Raw genomic sequence first — 17,656 nt, forward strand, 5'->3', positions numbered from 1 at the left:
CCCGTGCAGGCTGTAGTGCGCAACGGACATGGACCAGGCAGGATCACCAAATTTGTCGAGCACGCTCGAGTCCGTGCAGATCCCCGACCCGGCACACGATGCTAAAGCTGAGGGCACTATTGTAGCCGTCGAGGTCATAGACAACGGCAACGGCAGCGGCAACGCAGTGCCCCTCGATGACGTTCCCCCTATCGCCGTGAATGCGGAGGCCAGTGTGTCTGATATCAAGCGTAGACCAGGCCGGCCTAAGAAACAGCCCGCGCCCGCTGAGCAGCCCAGGGTCAAACGCCCCGTAGGCCGCCCGAGGAAGGACGGCCTACCCGCAGGATCTGTGGGTCCCCGTCGTCCAACTCGTCCGCGCAAGCGGCCGCCGGGGACATTTGCTGCACAGCAGTCCATCTCTGCGCCGTTTCCGTATGCGGTGCGCCGGTTTTTCCAGGTCTGCGCAATCGGTACTGATGCGGACTGCAGCCCCAGTTCAATTTTCCCCCACCGGAGTCGATGCAGACGCAGTGGCGCGCCTCGGTGCCACCCATGGCCTCCCTGCAACGTCCCCCTCCTGCCCCGCGCCCTGTATCGCACATGTCGATCCCCATCGATCCGAGCCTCGACCGAGACAACTGGCCGGAACTCTCTCGCACCAGGCCGGATATCTTCCTACACACGTTGGTCATGACGCTGCAGGCTCCGAATCTCGTGTCCTCTGGTGGACCGACCGTGGAGGAGGCCTTCAAGTCGCATCTCGTGTCCCTCACTCCCAACAAGAACGCGCCATCTATCCCGACGCTGTATTCTATCTTGAAGACATTCTGGCTGCCGTCGTCTCCCGTGTACTTCTCGCTGACGTCGTCGGCATCGACGACGCGTACCCCGTCTGATCATCGGTTCTTCTATTGGGATCCCCATACTCTTGTCTTCAACGGCATAGCGTGTCCGGCATGCTCAGCCCCTCTCATGAATCGTGGCCGGATCGGCACGGGACCCATTAAGGTGTACGACTTGCACAAGCCGTTCTTCATTATTGGTTGCGAGTACCAGTGCAAAAGTCCGGTGTGTGTCGCCGCGGCAGGTACTGAGGGCCGCCGATTCGCGAGCACAGACCTATCGATCCTGCGCGCTCTGCCGCCAAAGCTGAGGGACGAGTTTCCGGCGCTGTTGATTCACGGTGTGCCGGATCTCGGGAGCGGTCCTGAGATATGGAACTGGCAGGGGATGGGCGTCTCCATCGCGCTGTGGAACATGGTCCATGCAAGTTTGCGGACCGGGTCGAGGAAGGAGACGATCCTGGAGATCATTCAGGCAGTGCAGCAAGGCGTCCCGGAGGACTACGCGCCCTTCCCGCCTATGCCGCTCCCGCAGCAGCTTGAGCAGCCCATACGAGGAGAGGAAGAAGAGGAGGAGGAAGAGGACACGCAGGAGGCTGCGCAGGTCGAGGGCGACCTGGAGTACCCCAAGGATGTCAGTCGCAAAAGGCTCTCCTCCGCTTGATCCCTGCTTACGGCGAGCCGCAGAAAACCACAGACGAGTTCAATGAGGCGTGGCACGCGAACAGCGGCGCGGTCGAGGTTGCTGCGGGTGGTGTGCCAGGCGAGGCGGGGCCCAGCACAGTCGCAGCTGCCGCGCTCGGGGAGCCCAACGGCAATGCAGGCGACCAGCCCGCGCCGCCGCCGCCGCCGTTCGCGCAGTTTGGACAGCCCGCACCGCCCCCGATGTACCAGCCGTATGGCTATGTCCCGTACCCGTACCTCCAGGCGCCGGGGGAAGCGAACGCGCCGAATCCTAATGTGCTGAAGCGTACGTTCTCGATCGTGGACGGGACACCGGACCCCGAGGTGGGGATGCCACTGCACAAGCGGGTGCGGCACTGTTGCAAGTGCGGGTCGAACGAGTGCAAGGGCAAGGGCGGGCGGTCGTTCTGCCAGAATCCGTGCCAGGACTGCGGGAAGGTCGACTGCAAGGGGCGGAATAGTAAGCGTCCGGACAGGACGTGTGCGGATGCGTGGCCGTGAAAGATTGAATTGAGTACCCCTCGTCCTAGTATGCGCTTTGTATTCTCGATATCCCGCAGAAAAGTCTTGTTGTGTATTCTAGCTTTTTTTGTCGGCATTTGGCGCGAATTTCAATCTTCTTGTGATCATTCTCACACTCTGAGCCTGATGCCTGCGTTCAATGACAGCAAAACCAATATTGATAGACCTCCCCTCGCAAAGTATACACATCGGCAAAGTGGGGCAGAAGCCCGCGGCAGGAGTCGGCAGTGGTGCAGACACGTCGACGAGCGGCCGATGGGCTACTGAGGATCGTGAGGTAGACGCTCGCTGTAATCCCCTCGTCCTCTCGCCGTCATTCTTAGGATGGGCGATATATCCCTCCTCAGAAGGAATTGGGTGTCTAATACATGCCTGACTCCATGACTAATGTCCAGATTAAGGAAGCTACTGGTATCGTAGGGTTCGTCGCTGTCTACCTTTGTTTGCAGAAGTAGAGAGCGATGATGTAGACCTCGACATATAGACGAATATTGAGACATCGGCGTGGATTACGACTATATATGGGTGCCATGAACAACACTGAGATCTCTGGGGGATGAGGGCACGTCACCCCCGAGGTGCCGAGCGCCGCTATGCTCCATGCCGCCTATCTGTACTTTTTGCGAGGGAGGTCTATCAATATTGGTTTTGCTGTATCAAAGGGCCGGGACTAGAGCAAGTCACTTCTACAGGTCGTATGCATATATGAGCAGTTACTTTCGATATGTCCACGGAGAGAACATCATCCTTATCTGTTTGGCATGTCGCTCCACGTTTGCGCAGTGACAAGCATAAACGTCGCGGCAAATGCAGTCTGTTCAAGAAATGTACCACGAGTGCATGTCAACACACGCGTAAGCGAGCCCGGCAATTCCTCAGGCGCGACAAGGACAAATTCTCTATAAAAGATGCTACATATACGCGTTTTGTTTGCTTTGTTTGACAAATACAACATTGCTTTCCTTCATCGTACACTCATCGTACAGCGCCCCAGTCGCGACGGAATTCGAGCGTTCACTGAGAAAGGGTCCTGATCTTCAGGATGATCGCTGCGAGGGAGTAGCTCATAAATGAGATGTAAACGGACGACTATAGTGACACTTACACTGAGGGTCGAGGCCTTGGTGAGGGATCTGCTCAGTCAGACCACCACAACCTGCAGATGTCGCACTCAGTATACATTCGTGACATGAGATCGATACTATCTCACCCTCTTTGTTGGTGCCGATATAGCCGTAGCGCGGCGTGAGTTGACGCTCCAGCAACCAGGTACCGAACTTCGAGCCAAGCTGTAGTGCGAATCAGTCAGCAGGCATTTCTTCTACCAGCAGCAGACTTACGCCGGTCTTCTGGCTAAGCGACTCGACAACAAGGACGAAGGGGCTGGAGCCGATCTTCCTGATTGTCCGCTCGTCGACGAGGTTGAGCGTCGGCTTGTTGATCAAGCCGACGTCCAGGCCCTCCTGCCGGCAGCGTAGAACAGCGTCCCACGAGCGGTAGAGCATGTCACCGTACGAGACGACGTAGCCTGCTTTGCCCTCCGCGATCGTCTCGTCCTTTCCGGGCTCAAAGACGTAGTCGTCACCGAAGAAGCGCGTCTTGCCATCCTCCTTGAGGATCCACGGCACTTTGGAACGCGTTGAGAAGACAAACCGCAGGCCGCGGTCGAAGAAGACGCGCTGGATGATGGCGACCATCTGTGCAGGGTCGGCGGCGAAGTACAACCACGACTGCGTATCTGCGAGACCATTGTCTGCGAAGAACGAGTTGATGCCAAAGTGGCAAGTGTTGTCCGCCATCTACCTCATTGTTAGCCATCTGTGAACTGGAGCCTTAGGTCTCACGAACCTCGTCAACTGCATGAGGGGCATGAGCATACCACATTCGTAAGACAACGACACAACGTGCTTACCTCCAGAGTGAGAGAAATGGCAGAGAACGTTGCAAAAGTTGAGGCGGGCCATGGTAACCTCAGATATCACCATCTCGAGGAACGCGGAGAAAGTCGAGAAGACACCGAACTTGTTCGCGTCGAAGCCAAACCCAGCCGCGGCACTAAAGTTACCACGCTCCATGATGCCGGACGGGATGAAGACTTCAGGGTGCTTCTGGTGGATCACTTTCAGACCAGTCGAACCCTCCAGGTCACCTTAGCTTTGTATGAGATATCGATCCCTGGATATCACTGGAGACACTCACTGTCGATCACCATGACTTTCTCAGCTGCCTCCTCTTTGGACAACTTGTCGAGCACCAGGTTGACAGCCTCGCCGAAGATCACACGGTTTGCGCCGACCTCCTTCGTCGACCCAATGTACAGATAGGGCACCGAATGCGGCTTGATGTTGTTAAGAATATTCGACGCCATGGCCTCAGGGTAGCCACGCGATGTGAGGTACTTGATGGCAGACTTGACTGGGATGACATCGTGTCCGTGCGTGCTGCCTTCAATGTCCGCGACACCAGGCGCCATGAGACGCTTGCAGACAACGGCCGCGGGGCCATCGTGGTTGATAATCTCACACAGACCACCCCACAGTGCGTCAACGTCTTCACCTTGGACCGTGATGACCTTGAGGCCATGGCCAGAAAGCGTCTTGTTCAAATCATAGCCTTTGAGGTACTGCGACGGATGGCCAGCAATGGTGACGTCATTGTCATCGATGATCAGTTTGACATTCAGGTTCTGCGCAACGGCGAGGCGGGCTGCCTCAGCGTCGTTGCCCTCCTGTTGGGAACCGTCTGAACCGAGCAGGAAAACCGTTTTGTCGCGGTTCGCGAGCGCGACACCGTTCACCCATGGCCAGACATGGCCAAGACGTCCCGAAGAGAACTTTACACCGGGTGTCAAGCCGAGCTCAGGGTGACCTGGGAGTTTCGAGTTGGCCTCACGGTAGTGCAGGAGGTGCTCTGCTGGGATGTGCCCTTCGATCGCGGAGAGGAGGTACTGAGTCGCGACACGGTGCCCTGGACGATCACGATCAGAGCAGATCAAAAAGTCATGGTGGGAGAGAGCGCACCAGCCTCGTCGAAAAGGATCGGGACGTATTTTTCCTTGGAAGCGTTGAAGAGAGCGAGGAGCATGCAGACCTCGGGGACGGTGTCATATGCACCACCTGCAGAGATTATGAGAGTCTGTTCGCATGTGGTCCAGTAAAACAAGATGTGTCCGACATGTATTCTACTTCTACAGGCCCTTGGATGCGATGGTTTAACATTCTTAACAGCGCACGATCCTCACTGTTGTCTCTTGACGCATAAGAATGCTGACCAACGACAGTGAGGCAGGGGTGGGACCCGTAGAGCTCACTTCGGAAACACTCTTAGACGCATATAACTTACCCGTATGTCCGCTAACACCTCGCGCAGCGCCCGTGGCCGTAAAAAGTACAATAGCATCGCGCATGAGCTGAATGTTGTGCAGCAGCGCAGCCTTCTCCTCCGCCGTCAGTTGCGGCTTGGAAGGGTCTAGCGACAGCCTGTCGATGATGTCAGCGCAGTACGCGTCGATCGCAAGTGAACATCCGCCCACTTCTTGAGCTGCTTAAGGTCGATTGGAAACTTGCTATCCGTACCCGACATGGTCTGAGATTGTGGGCGACGAATGAAGGTGAGATGGGAGTAGAGAGACGGGGTGGATTGACTGTGGGGACTCTTATATCATTGGATCGGGTCGCCGATCAGTGACGGCGGACCGGGGTCACCGGCGCTCACCTACAACACCGCCAGCCAATCAGACAACAAACATGCTTCCCCTAGCGGTCCTTGGCCCTTTGCATGGGAATGTTAGACACGATGCAAACCAGATTGACCTCTTCAAGTACAAACTGGGGGCTCAAGGTCACACATATCATAGAGGGAAAGAGGGGATATGTATTACGCGAGAATACATGGGACGCGCTGCGTAGATAGCGCGCTGCGATAATCCCGCACACACTGCGATCATGAGTATTTAACCAGGCGTCCATGCTATAAATACACAACGAATAAGGAAACCAAACCGCCGAAAACGGTTCAACTCTGCTTGGGAATCGTCAACACATTAGCATTTAGGTATTCCCTTGTTTAGGAGGAATGCCGGCAAGCATGTCGAGCCAGCGGTCAAAAGATCTTGCTATGAGCTGGGCGAAGATCAGGTAAATCACAACACACTAGGCACAACAAAGTACTGGGACTTACCGTTGTTGCCTACGACGATATGTTGAGAAAGAGAAGACCCTGCCGCATGCTGTCAGAAAGCAGGCATGCCGTCGTTAATGGCGAATAGGCTCGCTATGTCATGATCGTCGGCTGAAGGTTCGATCCATTCGTGGTCGCCACGGCGATCATCTACCCGGGGCATTGGATTACCATTGCATCGGATATCGAACCCGTCATCGTCATTATCGGTAACCGGACCTTCAAGCAGCGTATGTTCCAAGTCTGGAGCACCGTCGCGGAATATCCCTGCGGAGGTCGTGGGTTCAAGCTGACAGTCTAACCTGCGGGGGCGCAGGTTTCCCTCTGTGTCTAGGTAAAATCCATACCGACGGTCGTGGCGATAGCACTCTACTTCGTGTGGCTGCAGATACAAACATGAGGAGGCATGCACTAGCAAAGGAAGCAAATAGACGTACGTCGCGCAAGTTCGGCCTGTCCTTGAGCTCCTTGTCGAAGGCTTCCGTGACTTCTCTATCTTCCTCCCCGTAGCCGTATGGATCCGGGAACCTATACTGCGGATGAGACACTTCAAGCCCCGAGTGTAAAGCCTTGACTGCATTCAAGGCAGGATTCAATTCAAGCAAAGTCCAAAAATCATGGGGGAAGACACAGTTGCCTACTCGTACCCATGTCCTCCATGTTATGGCTGGATCTGTGGCTGAGCCCAAATATTTCAGGAATTCGTGGTGGAGAAATGCAGGTGGTCGTGGGCCTGCCAGGGACTCGTCATCCCATACACGGTACCATTGTACTCCCAAGTCATGGTCAGGAAGCCACTCGTAAACTGGGTCGTTACAAGTCGGGTTGAGCAGCGAAGACATTGTGGATAGTAGAGTTGCCGGTGGCGAGATCTGGGTAGATGTTCGAGCGAGCTGGGATTTCGTCGACACCACTGCAAAAACAACGGGGCTTTATAGGTCGAGAGCGAGAAAGCCACAGACAAGCGTTAGCCACGCGAAGGCTGAGGTATTGAGGCATGCGTAGACACGTTTATAACAACTTTGCCCCACACAAGACGACAGGTGGCTTGTGATGCTGCCACGAGCCGTCGCGATCAAAGAGGCTCTCTGGACTTTCCAGACATAGCCAGAAGAACAAAGAGAGTGAGTATGAGCCACACAGGTTCGCCACGATTGGCGGAGTCCCAATTGCGTAACCCGCATGTTGCAGAAGAACAGTATTTCCAGCCTTGCCTACTTCGGCCAACATCTTTGGATTTGAAGACCGCTGTTGACAACGATGCGTTGGAGGGATTCGCCTGGTCGGACTCTGCTTGGTGTTCTTCTACGACCAAGCGAGCTGTGATGAGAGGAGGGAGAGAAGGGCAAGGTCAGACTGCGTCGGCATCTTCATCGTTCTGTGGCACAACGACACGCCACTGGCCGACTTCGGAATGCGGCGCACTCGCCCCGTTCTTGGTGGCATTCCCTAGTATCCGAAAACCTGATACAAGACCTCCCAGTGAGAGTACTGGAATTTATCCAGCGAATTAACTGATGAGTTACAATGGCGGGGGTCAGTCGTGCCACGAATAAGTAGGCCACACGTTGTCGTCCGGGAGCCATCACATTGTTTCCTTCGTCCAGCACGAGGCAATGGAACCACTCTTCCAAAAAGGACTAATCACGAGCGAAATATCTGCTTACATGCGTAGTGTGGTTTGACGTTTTTGCAGTAGGACGTTGGGACTCGCCACTCAAAATAGGCATTCGAGCGGCGGTAAACGGTTGCTATTGTTGCTTGGAGGGCGCTGGATGTCAGATACTCAGGTGAACCGGACCATATGATTGAACGTTTAGTTGGTCTCCGTATCATAGCACGAATGGATGGCTTGGTGCCGAGCTCAAGAGCTTTGGCCACAACTTGATCGAGTTCAAAAGCCATGGGGCGCAATGGAGCGCTCGTGTACGGCACAATTCACGCGTTGCTGGGGTTTGTTTGGCATTCAGTTAGCGCCCAGGCGCGTCCGCGCTTCTTGCCAGACATCCTTGGCTCGCCGACTTCTACTCTCTATGGCCTCGAGGTAGATTCAAACGCATGAGGTTCACCATAACCACCCATATGCATTTGATGTGATACCTGGCGAGCAGGCATTATTCCTATCCTGCTCCCCGTTGCTATGGGTATTGTTTATCACGAAGCGGCATTATGCTCAGCCTAACAATAAACGGCGCCTACAACGGTCTGCTATTCAGCTGTCTCGCCCCCGCCCTGCATTTAAAACCCATGTGGTGGTGCTAAGTATAACCAGTTCCCCGCTCTCTCCACACTCCTTTGTGCATCGCTGTCCGACCCGAGCCTGGTGCTCGCGAACCTCAGACGTTTTTAGACTTGATTGTCGTGTCTCGCTCACGACCGGTTACTCTCGTCACTCCATCGGCACGACATGACGTTCGCTCTCTTATTGACTGCTGTAGCTGGGCTACTACCCTTCACGGCTGGCCATGCTTGTACGCTCTATACCCTCTTGGTTGTTGGGATGATTGCTGAAGCCTACCGTATAGCCATTTTCCACCCCAGCATGTGGGGATTTAACGTGACAGCACAGACGTTCCCTTACGACAACCGTCCTGTTGCTCCCTTAATCAACTACACCTTTGACGAGTGGTGGTTCCACGGACATCTCGATCACCCTCCTAATGATGGTGACTTCTTCGAGCTTCCTGCAGGCGAGCCTGCCACGGCACAGGTTGCATGTGACAAGGGTGCCACAACTTTCTTCGCGTCTGATCCGGGAGGGAACATCCAGAACGGCGACGACCCGTGCCCTGGCTCGCCACCCGCAGAGTACCACACCACCGGGCTGAGCGACGTCAAGGGATGCGCCCTGGCCATCACATACGAATCGGACGTTTCCCAAGTGCAGCCGGAAGACTTCACAATATTCAGTGTCAACCAGACCTGCGTCTGGACGCGTTTTACGGACTTCCAGGTGCCGGCCAGGATGCCAGCCTGTCCCGAGGGGGGCTGCATTTGTGCATTCTTCTGGATCCACTCGGTAAGCATCGGACATCCTCAATATATCTATGGCGTATTCATGCCTCTCCCGCAGCCTGATAGCGGTAGTGAACAAAGTGAGTTTGAAATACAGAAATATCAATTCAAATGCTGACCTGGACATATCTAGATTACATGAATGGATTCCGATGCAATGTGACCGGCTCCACGTCGAACGTGGCGTTGGCTACACCGCAACTACCTCGTCGCTGCGGTGCTGACCCACAAAATGACAAGCCCGAGGCCAGCCCAGGTAACTGTACCTACGGTGCGAAGCTGCCGTTCTACTGGTTCCAAGCAGAACGCAACAATGTATGTGTCTACTGCTGTTTCGTATTTCAGGTCGGACTAAAGAGACTGTTGCACAGATGTTCGAGGGTACATACGCTCCACCTTTCTATAACGACCTTTACAACTTCTTGGACGGCGCTCAGGAAGATATATTCGCCGACTCATACCCCAACGGTCTCCCATCACCAAGCCCAAACTCGACGGTCGTCCCTTCTCCTAACCTATACGACGTTGCAGCGACTTCGACTCCGTTTGCACCCAGCATTACTCCCGTGTTTTCTGTGACTTCCTCGTCCTCCGTTACGCCGACTCCTCCCATATCATCATCGAGCGCCGTGACTCCGCTAGCAAACAGCACGAGCACAGCGTCCTTGGGTGCAGCTACAACCGCCATGTGGTACGTGCCGTGCCTCCAACACGACGGAGTCGTCTTTCTAATCTAGATCTCGCAGTAAATCTACTTTATTCAGACGGCGGCAGCAGCGCCGATCGATATCGCACGGCCCTGAGTCGGTCGCCGATGTCATGGCACCTCGTGTTGCTAGCCACCGGGAGTTGCAAGACAGAAGTAAGCTGTGGCGCGCATTCTGATATTATCTTGTGATGTCCTTTCGATACCCTTTAATGTATGGTCGTTTCAATTTTTCCAGTCAAAAGTCATCCATGTAGCGATATGAACGCACCTGTATTCCAGCAGTAAATACTTGTATACTACGTGTACAGTATATTGTTTGCAACGGCACTCGGATAATCTCTTCTGTCGGAAAATGACTGATTTATACTGCATGTGCTGGCCACACTCAACACGATTAACTCCCTACACTCGTCGTGATTGAGCCGTCCACTCATCCGGCGCGAGAGGTTGACCAATTACTAATTGTCGAACGTGCCATAAGTAAAGCCTTCCAGCAAAAAGACATCCACTCATGAGCGCGTAGACGCCCGGTATCGGCCATTACCGAGATCTGCGTTCGTGAATCGCGTTCTCGGGACCGTGCAGTGAGGGCGTGTTTCGTTCTTGACCTCGTCGTCATTCTCTTGTATACCCCTTCCCAAAATGCCTCGAGAGATTATCAATGTTCAAGTGTGTATTCGCGAACGAGAGCGCTCAAATAACGTTTCTGACGCGCACATTGCAGGTCGGACAGGTCGGTTCGAAAGTCACTTGCGATTGCGTGACATTCAATCCAAATGCGCACGCTGTAGGCCGGAAACCAAGTTGGAGAAAGCTTCTGGCAGACGCTCCTTGCTGAGCATGGTCTGAATGAAGAGGGCGTGAGTGACCAACCACAATGCGCTGAAGAATGCTGCCTTAACGCGTAGACCAGTACTACAAGGGCAATGATCCTCTGCAACTGCCGATGGTTTGTGATCGCTGCCCCTTCGTGGTCCTTTTGGTCTGACGTGGCATGCAGGTTGATGTCTTTTTCAACGAAGTGGACCAAAGCGTTGGCGCTAGCAAGTACGTCCCGCGTAGTGTGCAGATCGATCTTGAAGGGGGTGTCTGCGCACATGTTAGTCCATGTCTACATGCACACCATGTACACAACGAGGCTCATTTGTTTTGTGGATCAGATACGCTCAGGCAAGATTGGAAATCTGTTCCGGCCGGACACCTTCCTTACAGGAGAGACTGGTGCTGGAAACAATTGGGCAAAAGGATGTAAGTTGTACTCAATCTGATCACAAGACTGTGCTGACCGTATCCGCAGTCTATACAGAAGGTAACTCAGATGATCATACAACCCAGCCACTACTTATGGTCACTCAGGCGCTGAATTGGTCGATCCGATCCTCGTACGTACCCGGACTTTGCCGTGCGAATCAGGCCGTTAGGAAGTGAACTCATACGCCAATTGTAGGATATCATACGCAGGCAAGCGGAGGCTTGCGATGCCCTGCAGGGCTTCCAAATGATCCACTCACTGGGTGGAGGTACGGGTGCCGGCTTGGGCTCCCTACTACTGTCCAAATTCCGAGAAGTTGTGTTAATTATCATGCCTAATGCTTGCTCCCTGATTTGAATACCGCAGGAATACCCTGATAGGATGATATCCACTTTCTCTATCCTGCCTTCGCCTAAGGCAAGTTGATCGCCAATGAGCTGATTGATACTAATGCTTATACTTTTGTCAAGGTTTCGGAAACAGTGGTAGAGGTGTGTCCCTCGACAATGTTTTCTCCTCCCCGATGTATTCTTACATCGACCAGCCGTACAATGCACTCCTCTCCATCCACCAACTACTGGATAACAGCGATCTCACCATGTGCATTGACAACGAGGCTCTGTAAGTCTTGTCATTTTCAATAGACTATTCACTGACTAGCCACGTATAGGTATGACATCAGCGTCAGGACGCTCCATGTCAAAGCTCCTGCATTCTCGGATTTGAACTCGGTAAGTAATAGTATTGATAGATTGTCCGACGTGGCGCCGACTATCCACAGCTTGTGTCGCAAGTAATGTGCGGTGTCAGCACGAGCTTGCGTTTCCCTGGGCAGCTGAACGGGTGAAGTGTCTATTTCTGACCTCACCCCTGTCGTGCGCCCTGACATTCATAACTCAGGGACCTGCGAAAGCTTGGGCTAAACCTAGTCCCTTTCCCTCGAGTATGTACGAGACCGTCGTTCACCAGCTGCAAATATTGACCTCTCGCAGCTACATTTCCTCATGCCTAGTTATGCACCTTTCGTCGATCCTAAATCACAGGCATTCGTACGCGTCAGTGCACCGGATCTTACATCAGCGTGAGTACTGATTATGTGCGTCACAACACGGTGAGGGGTATATCATTGTACGCAGGCTTTTCGACCGCGCGAACCTATTAGTGGCTTGCGACCCCAGGTTCGGGTGGGTACTGTTAGTTATATACCTTGTCCGGTGTTTCTCATCGGCCACAGGCGTTATCTCACGGCAGCGACAATTTTCCGAGGAAACATTGCATCCCAAGAAGTGAGTACGTCATTTTTCGCTCAGTTCGCTCACGGCTGACGATCACTACCAGGCTGAAGTGAGTGAAGTAATTCGGACATGTCATGATAGATACCAATATAACTTGTTCAGATGTCAGTCAGAGATCTGCAGACCAAGAAGTCTAGTCAGTTTGTCGAGTACGTGTCAGGGATGACGTATGCCACTGTACCAGATGCTGAGGGGTTGTTTGTAGATGGATTCCGGACAACGTATCGGTAGCGTTGTGCTCGGTGCCCCCGGTTGGACAAACGCAGGTACGCTGGGATTTGCTCTCATGATCACTGTTGTATCAACATGGGTTCTTCCAGGCGGCAACGTGCCTGGCCAACTCGACTGCTGTCCAGGAACTATTTCAGCGCACATTGTCTCAGGTATAATCCTTTTTGAAGCGTTCGTCTCACTTTAGAGGCTGATCACCGAGATGTCCCTAGTTTGCAGCCATGTACAAGCGACAAGCTTTCCTCCATTGGTACACGGGCGAGGGAATGGACGCAATGGAATTCTCCGAGGCAGAGAGCAACGCGCAAGACCTCATGTGAGTGTACAGATCTATTTTAGGCCGGCGGTACTGAGTTGCTGATCACTGCGCAGATCCGAATACCAACAGGTAAGCCAGTCGGTGGCACGTGGTGCAGGGACGGTATACGCTGACGCAATTTTCATCAGTATCAAGAGGCCACTCTTGAACCTGAGGAAGAATACGAGGAATACGAAGAGGAAGTTCCTGCAGATGAGGACGTTGAATGATAACGTTATTATAAACGTTGTCTTCAGATCGACCGGTACACCTCCAAATCTACTCATATCTATCCCTTGCACATATGTAGCCTACTAATATCGTGTCTTCTCCCTTTTGCTCGCTAAAGCAAGGCTCTACAAGGTCTAAAATGCAGTCCGAGTTTACAACGTTGTGTGTTCTCGTTCGCATGTGGTGGCTGACCCGTTCTTGTGCAATGGGCCGCTATTGGAGGGCTATTTCTTTGGTAGTCATTATTTCACATCTCAGTCGCGCGAGCAAGGGTCCCGCTGCCGGCCTATCGACATATCGAGTATGCGTTGCTCGTTCAGGTTTTTCCCGTTTTGCGCCAGGCTCCCCGCTGTTCCGAACCGACTCATCATAGATGCCAACTGACGTGCTCTTTCAGGTCAGTCAGAACCCCGTGGGGCGATCTAGGTGAGTTCCTCTAACAAATAGAGGCGATTGCAGCACTACTGACCGCCTGCTGTATGAGAAAGCCCGAAGATTCTCCGAAAGCGCCTAGAATACTTGCTGTCTTGCAGGCGAGGACTTCAGAACACACAGCAATGAGGCAAAGCATTGGGCCTCGTCTCGCCACCGGCATGCCTAGGCAATCTAAGGGCTTCCCTATTGTGGAAGGATCGTGGTCGCGTTGCTCACATTCAATGCGAACTTCGAACGATTTGGTAGTAGTCGACGCTGTCAGATTCTCCGTGCCTTGTGATCACTGGGTTATGACGGATTGCGAAACGTGACTTTTATCTCGCTTCACGGCCGCGGCATCTCGAGGATATAAAGCTAGCTTGTGGTCCTGTCAGCCTCCAGCCCTTTTCTCTTCGTCATGTCGAGGCCTGATCTTGGTCCCTGTCCCCCCCGCTTCGTTGAAATTAAGAAGGAGATTGCAGCCTCCTACCCTAATTTCCAGGAGCGCGTTACAAAGGCCTGGAATGAGCTCTTGGTAGACCTTGACAAGGTTACCACCGATATTGCGAAAGAGGGAACTGACGTACGTCTTGCGTGAAGGTATCACTGCCGTTACTGACCCTATCTTGCAGTATGTTCCCCAAGTTGATTTCTCTGAGATTGGCAATCTGAGCCCCGAGCGTGTTGAGGAGGTCCGTCGTAAGGGCAGTGTTGTCATCCGGAACGTTGTCGACGATGCCGAGGCTACTTCTTGGAGGGAGTGGCTGCAAGAGTATGTCACTAAGAACCCCGGTATTGAAGGTAATGTGGAGACTTATAGCACGTTATACGCGTTGACACGTCTCGTGCAGGCTTCCCAGCGGACGATAAACAATTCTTCCAGCTATAGTATGTTATGCATGTATCTCCGATGGTAGTTCACACTAACTTTGCTGTTCACAGCTGGACCAAGTCTCAAGTTCGCGCTCGCGGGCACCCGAACGTCCTAGCTGTTACGAGTTGGCTGAACAACATGTACCACGTGCGATCTGGTGCCAAGATAGAGAGCGTAGATTTGAACACCCCACTCACCTACGCTGATCGCTTCCGTATTCGCCATCCCGGCGTACAGTGGGATGCTCATCCCCCGCACGTGGATGGTGAGTGCATACTTACCATCATCGACGTGTCAGTGCCCTGACACTGCTTCAGGCGGTGGTATTGAGCGTTGGGAGGACCCCACTTTCCGGAAATGTTTTGAGGACCTGCTCAGCGGCGATTGGCGCAACCATGACCCATACGACCTCGAGAACCGTATCAATGCACGAAGCTCGATGTATGGCCGAGTCGGTCAGGTGAGTCGCGTACTTGGAGTGGTCAAGTGTATCTCCTACCCCTCTATCTCCGCTAGGCCACTGTCTTCAGGACATACCAAGGATGGCTTGCCGTCAGGTGAAAGCCTTGTGAATTAGTATATACTTGTTGGCTGAATCCATCGGCAGTGAGACTGGTCCCCACGAAGGCACCCTCCAGGTGTTCCCGAATGTCTTCCTGTCGAATGCTTACACCATCCTACGCCCCTTCTTCGTGCAAAAGGCCGGAACTGAGGACTCGACGGATCCCAAGAATTGGGAATATGGTATGCCACTGCTACATTGCATGTTTAGCCCAGAATTTGATTACATTCGATATGTACAGACGTCTCGTCCTCTGACTTCCCCGGCGTTTACTCAACCGGCACTGGTTTCCGCGGGCCATGGCCGAACACGAAGACTCACCCCCACTTGAGGCTGGACGAGACGATGGTGTCCGTGCCGAAGGTTAACCCTGGTGACATGGTATTCTGGCATTGCGTAAGTGACGACTGGTCGCTTTTGAGTCTCAAATCATAATATAGATTACATTTAGGACGTCGTCCACGCTGTCGAGAAGGAACACACGGGCAAGGGTGACTCAGCTGGTCAGCCAGATTTCCTACCGAGTAGCGACAGTCATAGGCTAATATACTCCACGATTTGCAGTGATGTACATTCCGGCTGTGCCCCTCACACCTCAGAATGCTGCCTACGTCTCCCGGCAGAAAGAGAACTTCGTCAAGGGCATCCCGCCTCCTGACTTCCCTCCTGGGCACGGCGAAGGTGACTATGCCGGCGTCGGAAGGCCTGACGACCTCAACAGCCCTGTCGGCAAGAGGGCGATGGGCTTTTCCATCGAGGTAGCATAAGAAGCTGTTGGCGATGCCTTCTTGCCCTAGATCTCTTTTGTATGTCATGTGTACATGGTGTACAGCCAACATGGCTGAGTATATGAATGTATGATCTCAACAAGTTTACACCACTGATACATAGTGCTTGATTGACTTCAACTAGAAGCAACGTTTACATGCAATTGCTAACGGCTACAACAACGTCCGATAGCGTACACCAGATTCTTCTTACGATGTCTAAGATCGATCACCACTTAAGGTACGGCAAGAACTTCCCGCTGAATGAGACCGGGATAATTGAGTGAGCAGCAGGGACAGCATTCCGAACAACTTACTCGAATGTCAAGACAACGCGGTCACCTTTTGGGTCAGGCTTGCGTTCAATGTTGACCTTGCAATCGATCATGGACATAATGCCATCTCCGAACTGGAAATACGGAGAAATAAGTGAGCGCCGTGAGAGGTTTCATTGATAACAGTCTTACCTTCTCATGTATAATGGCCTTAAGAGAGATCGTGAAGTGGTCATAATCGGAGTGTTCACAACATGTCCACACGGCTTACCTTGATCGCATTCCCATACACAAGCACACCCTGCGAAAACAATCCGTCAGATGATGTCTCATGACTTCACGGGCCCCGTACCTCGTACAGCCGGTAGAGCACAGGATCCGTGGGAGGCATGGGACCAAGGCCTCGTCGCGGCCACCAGTTTGCACCTAGCTCAGCCTGCAAGCTGGCGTGAGGGAGCTCAAGATAGTTAGATAAAGCGGCGAGCTCTTGTTCGGACAGCTTCGCCTGGAGGTTCATGCTGAACGTGAGCAGAAAACACAATGACTCAGTAAATGCGTCCAAGTTACCTGGCCGTAGAACAATGCGGCAACCCATACTTCGTCCCTACCGATAGCTTTGGCGATGTCATCGAACGTCGCCCCTGGGATGATCAGAATTGGCTTCTAGCCAGCCTAGTCTAGATACAATTACTGTATACCTTTCTTGGCCTTGGCCTCGAAGAGCTGCGCGCAGATCGGGGGAAGATCCGCGAAAGGCTCGCTTGCGGAGTTCACTTTCTGTACACAAGTTCTGATTCGTATATGCGCGTCAAATGAGTGCATATACAACATACCAGAGGCTGAGCCATTGTATGCGTTGAAGAGAGAAGATGAACAGGTCGGACGGGATAAAGAGGGCTAATGCTGAAGTGCTTTTATACATTGACGATTAGCGGCGCTAACAACAGCGCGTGACTGACCAATGTCATCCGCATGAGTGAGTTAAATCAGTTGTCTCTTACCCATCCCGCACCTCACCACCGCTGAGACGTCTGGGGTATTCTGTTTAGCGCTGATGTAACGGATAACGCATTTCGTCGATGTACCTAGCCTATTTTGGCAATCACTCCTAGCATCGTTAACGCGTGGACCTTCTGTACTTCACTGTAGCTAACTGATCAGATATGAATGCATACTATTGGAACTGCAAGATTACAAAGTAAATTCTAGAGGCAGTACAAGAATATCGTAGCAATCTATAGCTGTCACCCATGGCCAGTCGCAGTTGTGCATAGATGATTTCTTAAATCACTCTAAGTGTACTATTTCCATAAGTATAATATGAGGATGGTGGTTGGAGCTCACTGTATCGCGTGTCAACCGCCGAGGTGTTACATTAAGATGTTCGAGAATCCGTGACACAGGAGAGCTGTTTCTAAATGTTGAGGCATCCGTGATCGGGCGTGACACATGGGGTGGTCCATTTCGTTTGTTAGAAAGCCGAAAGCGGATGGTATGATCAATTCTGCAACGATTATTGTGTGG

At 52.9% G+C, this 17,656-nt stretch overlaps 7 protein-coding genes across 7 annotated transcripts; 4 read left to right on the forward strand and 3 right to left on the reverse strand.

Annotated features, from left to right (window-relative positions):
- Nucleotides 1-28: 28 nt before the first annotated feature.
- POSPLADRAFT_1152271 (hypothetical protein) lies at nt 29-2,395 on the forward strand (the record flags this gene model as incomplete). The annotated part of the gene is made up of 5 exons (XM_024486643.1): nt 29-439; nt 472-1,458; nt 1,512-1,968; nt 2,195-2,307; nt 2,354-2,395. 5 exons carry the CDS (start codon nt 29-31, stop codon nt 2,393-2,395), a joined length of 2,010 nt encoding a protein of 669 aa, XP_024335622.1.
- Nucleotides 2,396-2,910: 515 nt separating this feature from the next.
- Nucleotides 2,911-5,640, reverse strand: POSPLADRAFT_1071211 (hypothetical protein). The gene is made up of 10 exons (XM_024482426.1): nt 5,563-5,640; nt 5,373-5,509; nt 5,051-5,146; nt 4,230-4,997; nt 3,943-4,179; nt 3,879-3,886; nt 3,371-3,829; nt 3,241-3,319; nt 3,136-3,186; nt 2,911-3,079 (listed from the first exon to the last, which is right to left on the reverse strand). The coding sequence occupies exons 1-10, from the start codon at nt 5,610-5,612 to the stop codon at nt 3,045-3,047; spliced, it is 1,920 nt and encodes a 639-aa protein (XP_024335623.1). The 5' UTR covers nt 5,613-5,640; the 3' UTR covers nt 2,911-3,044.
- Nucleotides 5,641-6,079: 439 nt separating this feature from the next.
- Nucleotides 6,080-7,051, reverse strand: POSPLADRAFT_1152161 (hypothetical protein; the record flags this gene model as incomplete). The annotated part of the gene is made up of 5 exons (XM_024486629.1): nt 6,080-6,144; nt 6,210-6,258; nt 6,364-6,511; nt 6,557-6,591; nt 6,647-7,051. 5 exons carry the CDS (start codon nt 7,049-7,051, stop codon nt 6,080-6,082), a joined length of 702 nt encoding a protein of 233 aa, XP_024335624.1.
- Nucleotides 7,052-8,616: 1,565 nt separating this feature from the next.
- POSPLADRAFT_1075744 (hypothetical protein) lies at nt 8,617-10,166 on the forward strand (the record flags this gene model as incomplete). Its single annotated transcript, XM_024482850.1, has 6 exons — nt 8,617-8,680; nt 8,735-9,228; nt 9,283-9,304; nt 9,358-9,539; nt 9,596-9,915; nt 9,971-10,166. The coding sequence occupies 6 exons, from the start codon at nt 8,617-8,619 to the stop codon at nt 10,107-10,109; spliced, it is 1,221 nt and encodes a 406-aa protein (XP_024335625.1). The 3' UTR covers nt 10,110-10,166.
- A 366-nt stretch (nt 10,167-10,532) lies between these two features.
- POSPLADRAFT_1184527 (hypothetical protein) lies at nt 10,533-13,390 on the forward strand. Its single transcript, XM_024489086.1, has 25 exons — nt 10,533-10,602; nt 10,658-10,666; nt 10,725-10,793; nt 10,847-10,882; nt 10,934-11,032; nt 11,094-11,181; nt 11,231-11,242; nt 11,290-11,315; nt 11,381-11,500; nt 11,552-11,602; nt 11,656-11,676; nt 11,730-11,806; nt 11,856-11,916; nt 11,967-12,028; nt 12,086-12,128; nt 12,178-12,266; nt 12,322-12,369; nt 12,420-12,471; nt 12,524-12,529; nt 12,583-12,629; nt 12,686-12,746; nt 12,801-12,863; nt 12,924-13,027; nt 13,084-13,099; nt 13,159-13,390. Exons 1-25 carry the CDS (start codon nt 10,576-10,578, stop codon nt 13,237-13,239), a joined length of 1,368 nt encoding a protein of 455 aa, XP_024335626.1. The 5' UTR covers nt 10,533-10,575; the 3' UTR covers nt 13,240-13,390.
- A 682-nt stretch (nt 13,391-14,072) lies between these two features.
- On the forward strand, nt 14,073-15,969 carry POSPLADRAFT_1184529 (hypothetical protein; the record flags this gene model as incomplete). The annotated part of the gene is made up of 10 exons (XM_024489087.1): nt 14,073-14,237; nt 14,287-14,455; nt 14,506-14,542; nt 14,597-14,793; nt 14,846-14,988; nt 15,045-15,085; nt 15,136-15,272; nt 15,332-15,486; nt 15,542-15,593; nt 15,655-15,969. 10 exons carry the CDS (start codon nt 14,073-14,075, stop codon nt 15,855-15,857), a joined length of 1,299 nt encoding a protein of 432 aa, XP_024335627.1. The 3' UTR covers nt 15,858-15,969.
- Nucleotides 15,968-16,991, reverse strand: POSPLADRAFT_1173089 (hypothetical protein). Its single transcript, XM_024488212.1, has 8 exons — nt 16,966-16,991; nt 16,831-16,909; nt 16,700-16,773; nt 16,485-16,637; nt 16,404-16,433; nt 16,325-16,342; nt 16,175-16,266; nt 15,968-16,117 (listed from the first exon to the last, which is right to left on the reverse strand). Exons 1-8 carry the CDS (start codon nt 16,978-16,980, stop codon nt 16,087-16,089), a joined length of 492 nt encoding a protein of 163 aa, XP_024335628.1. The 5' UTR covers nt 16,981-16,991; the 3' UTR covers nt 15,968-16,086.
- Between the last annotated feature and the right edge of the window lie 665 nt (nt 16,992-17,656).

Source organism: Postia placenta, assembly GCF_002117355.1.
Source record: "Postia placenta MAD-698-R-SB12 unplaced genomic scaffold POSPLAscaffold_13, whole genome shotgun sequence".
Lineage (NCBI taxonomy): Eukaryota > Fungi > Basidiomycota > Agaricomycetes > Polyporales > Adustoporiaceae > Rhodonia > Rhodonia placenta.

Bases quoted from the DNA above. Each gene is read 5' to 3' on its own strand.
- POSPLADRAFT_1071211 (XM_024482426.1), bottom strand. From the start codon at position 5,612: ATGTCGGGTACGGATAGCAAGTTTCCAATCGACCTTAAGCAGCTCAAG. The intron at 5,147-5,372 runs GTAAGTTATATG...TAATCTCTGCAG, and splicing joins AGGTGTTAGCGGACATACGG to GTGGTGCATATGACACCGTC. The intron at 4,180-4,229 runs GTGAGTGTCTCC...TACAAAGCTAAG, and splicing joins GAAAGTCATGGTGATCGACA to GTGACCTGGAGGGTTCGACT.
- POSPLADRAFT_1184527 (XM_024489086.1), top strand. From the start codon at position 10,576: ATGCCTCGAGAGATTATCAATGTTCAA. The intron at 11,917-11,966 runs GTAAGTAATAGT...GACTATCCACAG, and splicing joins CATTCTCGGATTTGAACTCG to CTTGTGTCGCAAGTAATGTG. The intron at 12,747-12,800 runs GTACGCTGGGAT...GGGTTCTTCCAG, and splicing joins CCCCGGTTGGACAAACGCAG to GCGGCAACGTGCCTGGCCAA.
- POSPLADRAFT_1173089 (XM_024488212.1), bottom strand. The intron at 16,638-16,699 runs GTAACTTGGACG...ATGAACCTCCAG, and splicing joins CCGCATTGTTCTACGGCCAG to GCGAAGCTGTCCGAACAAGA. The intron at 16,434-16,484 runs GTACGGGGCCCG...TTGTTTTCGCAG, and splicing joins TGCTCTACCGGCTGTACGAG to GGTGTGCTTGTGTATGGGAA.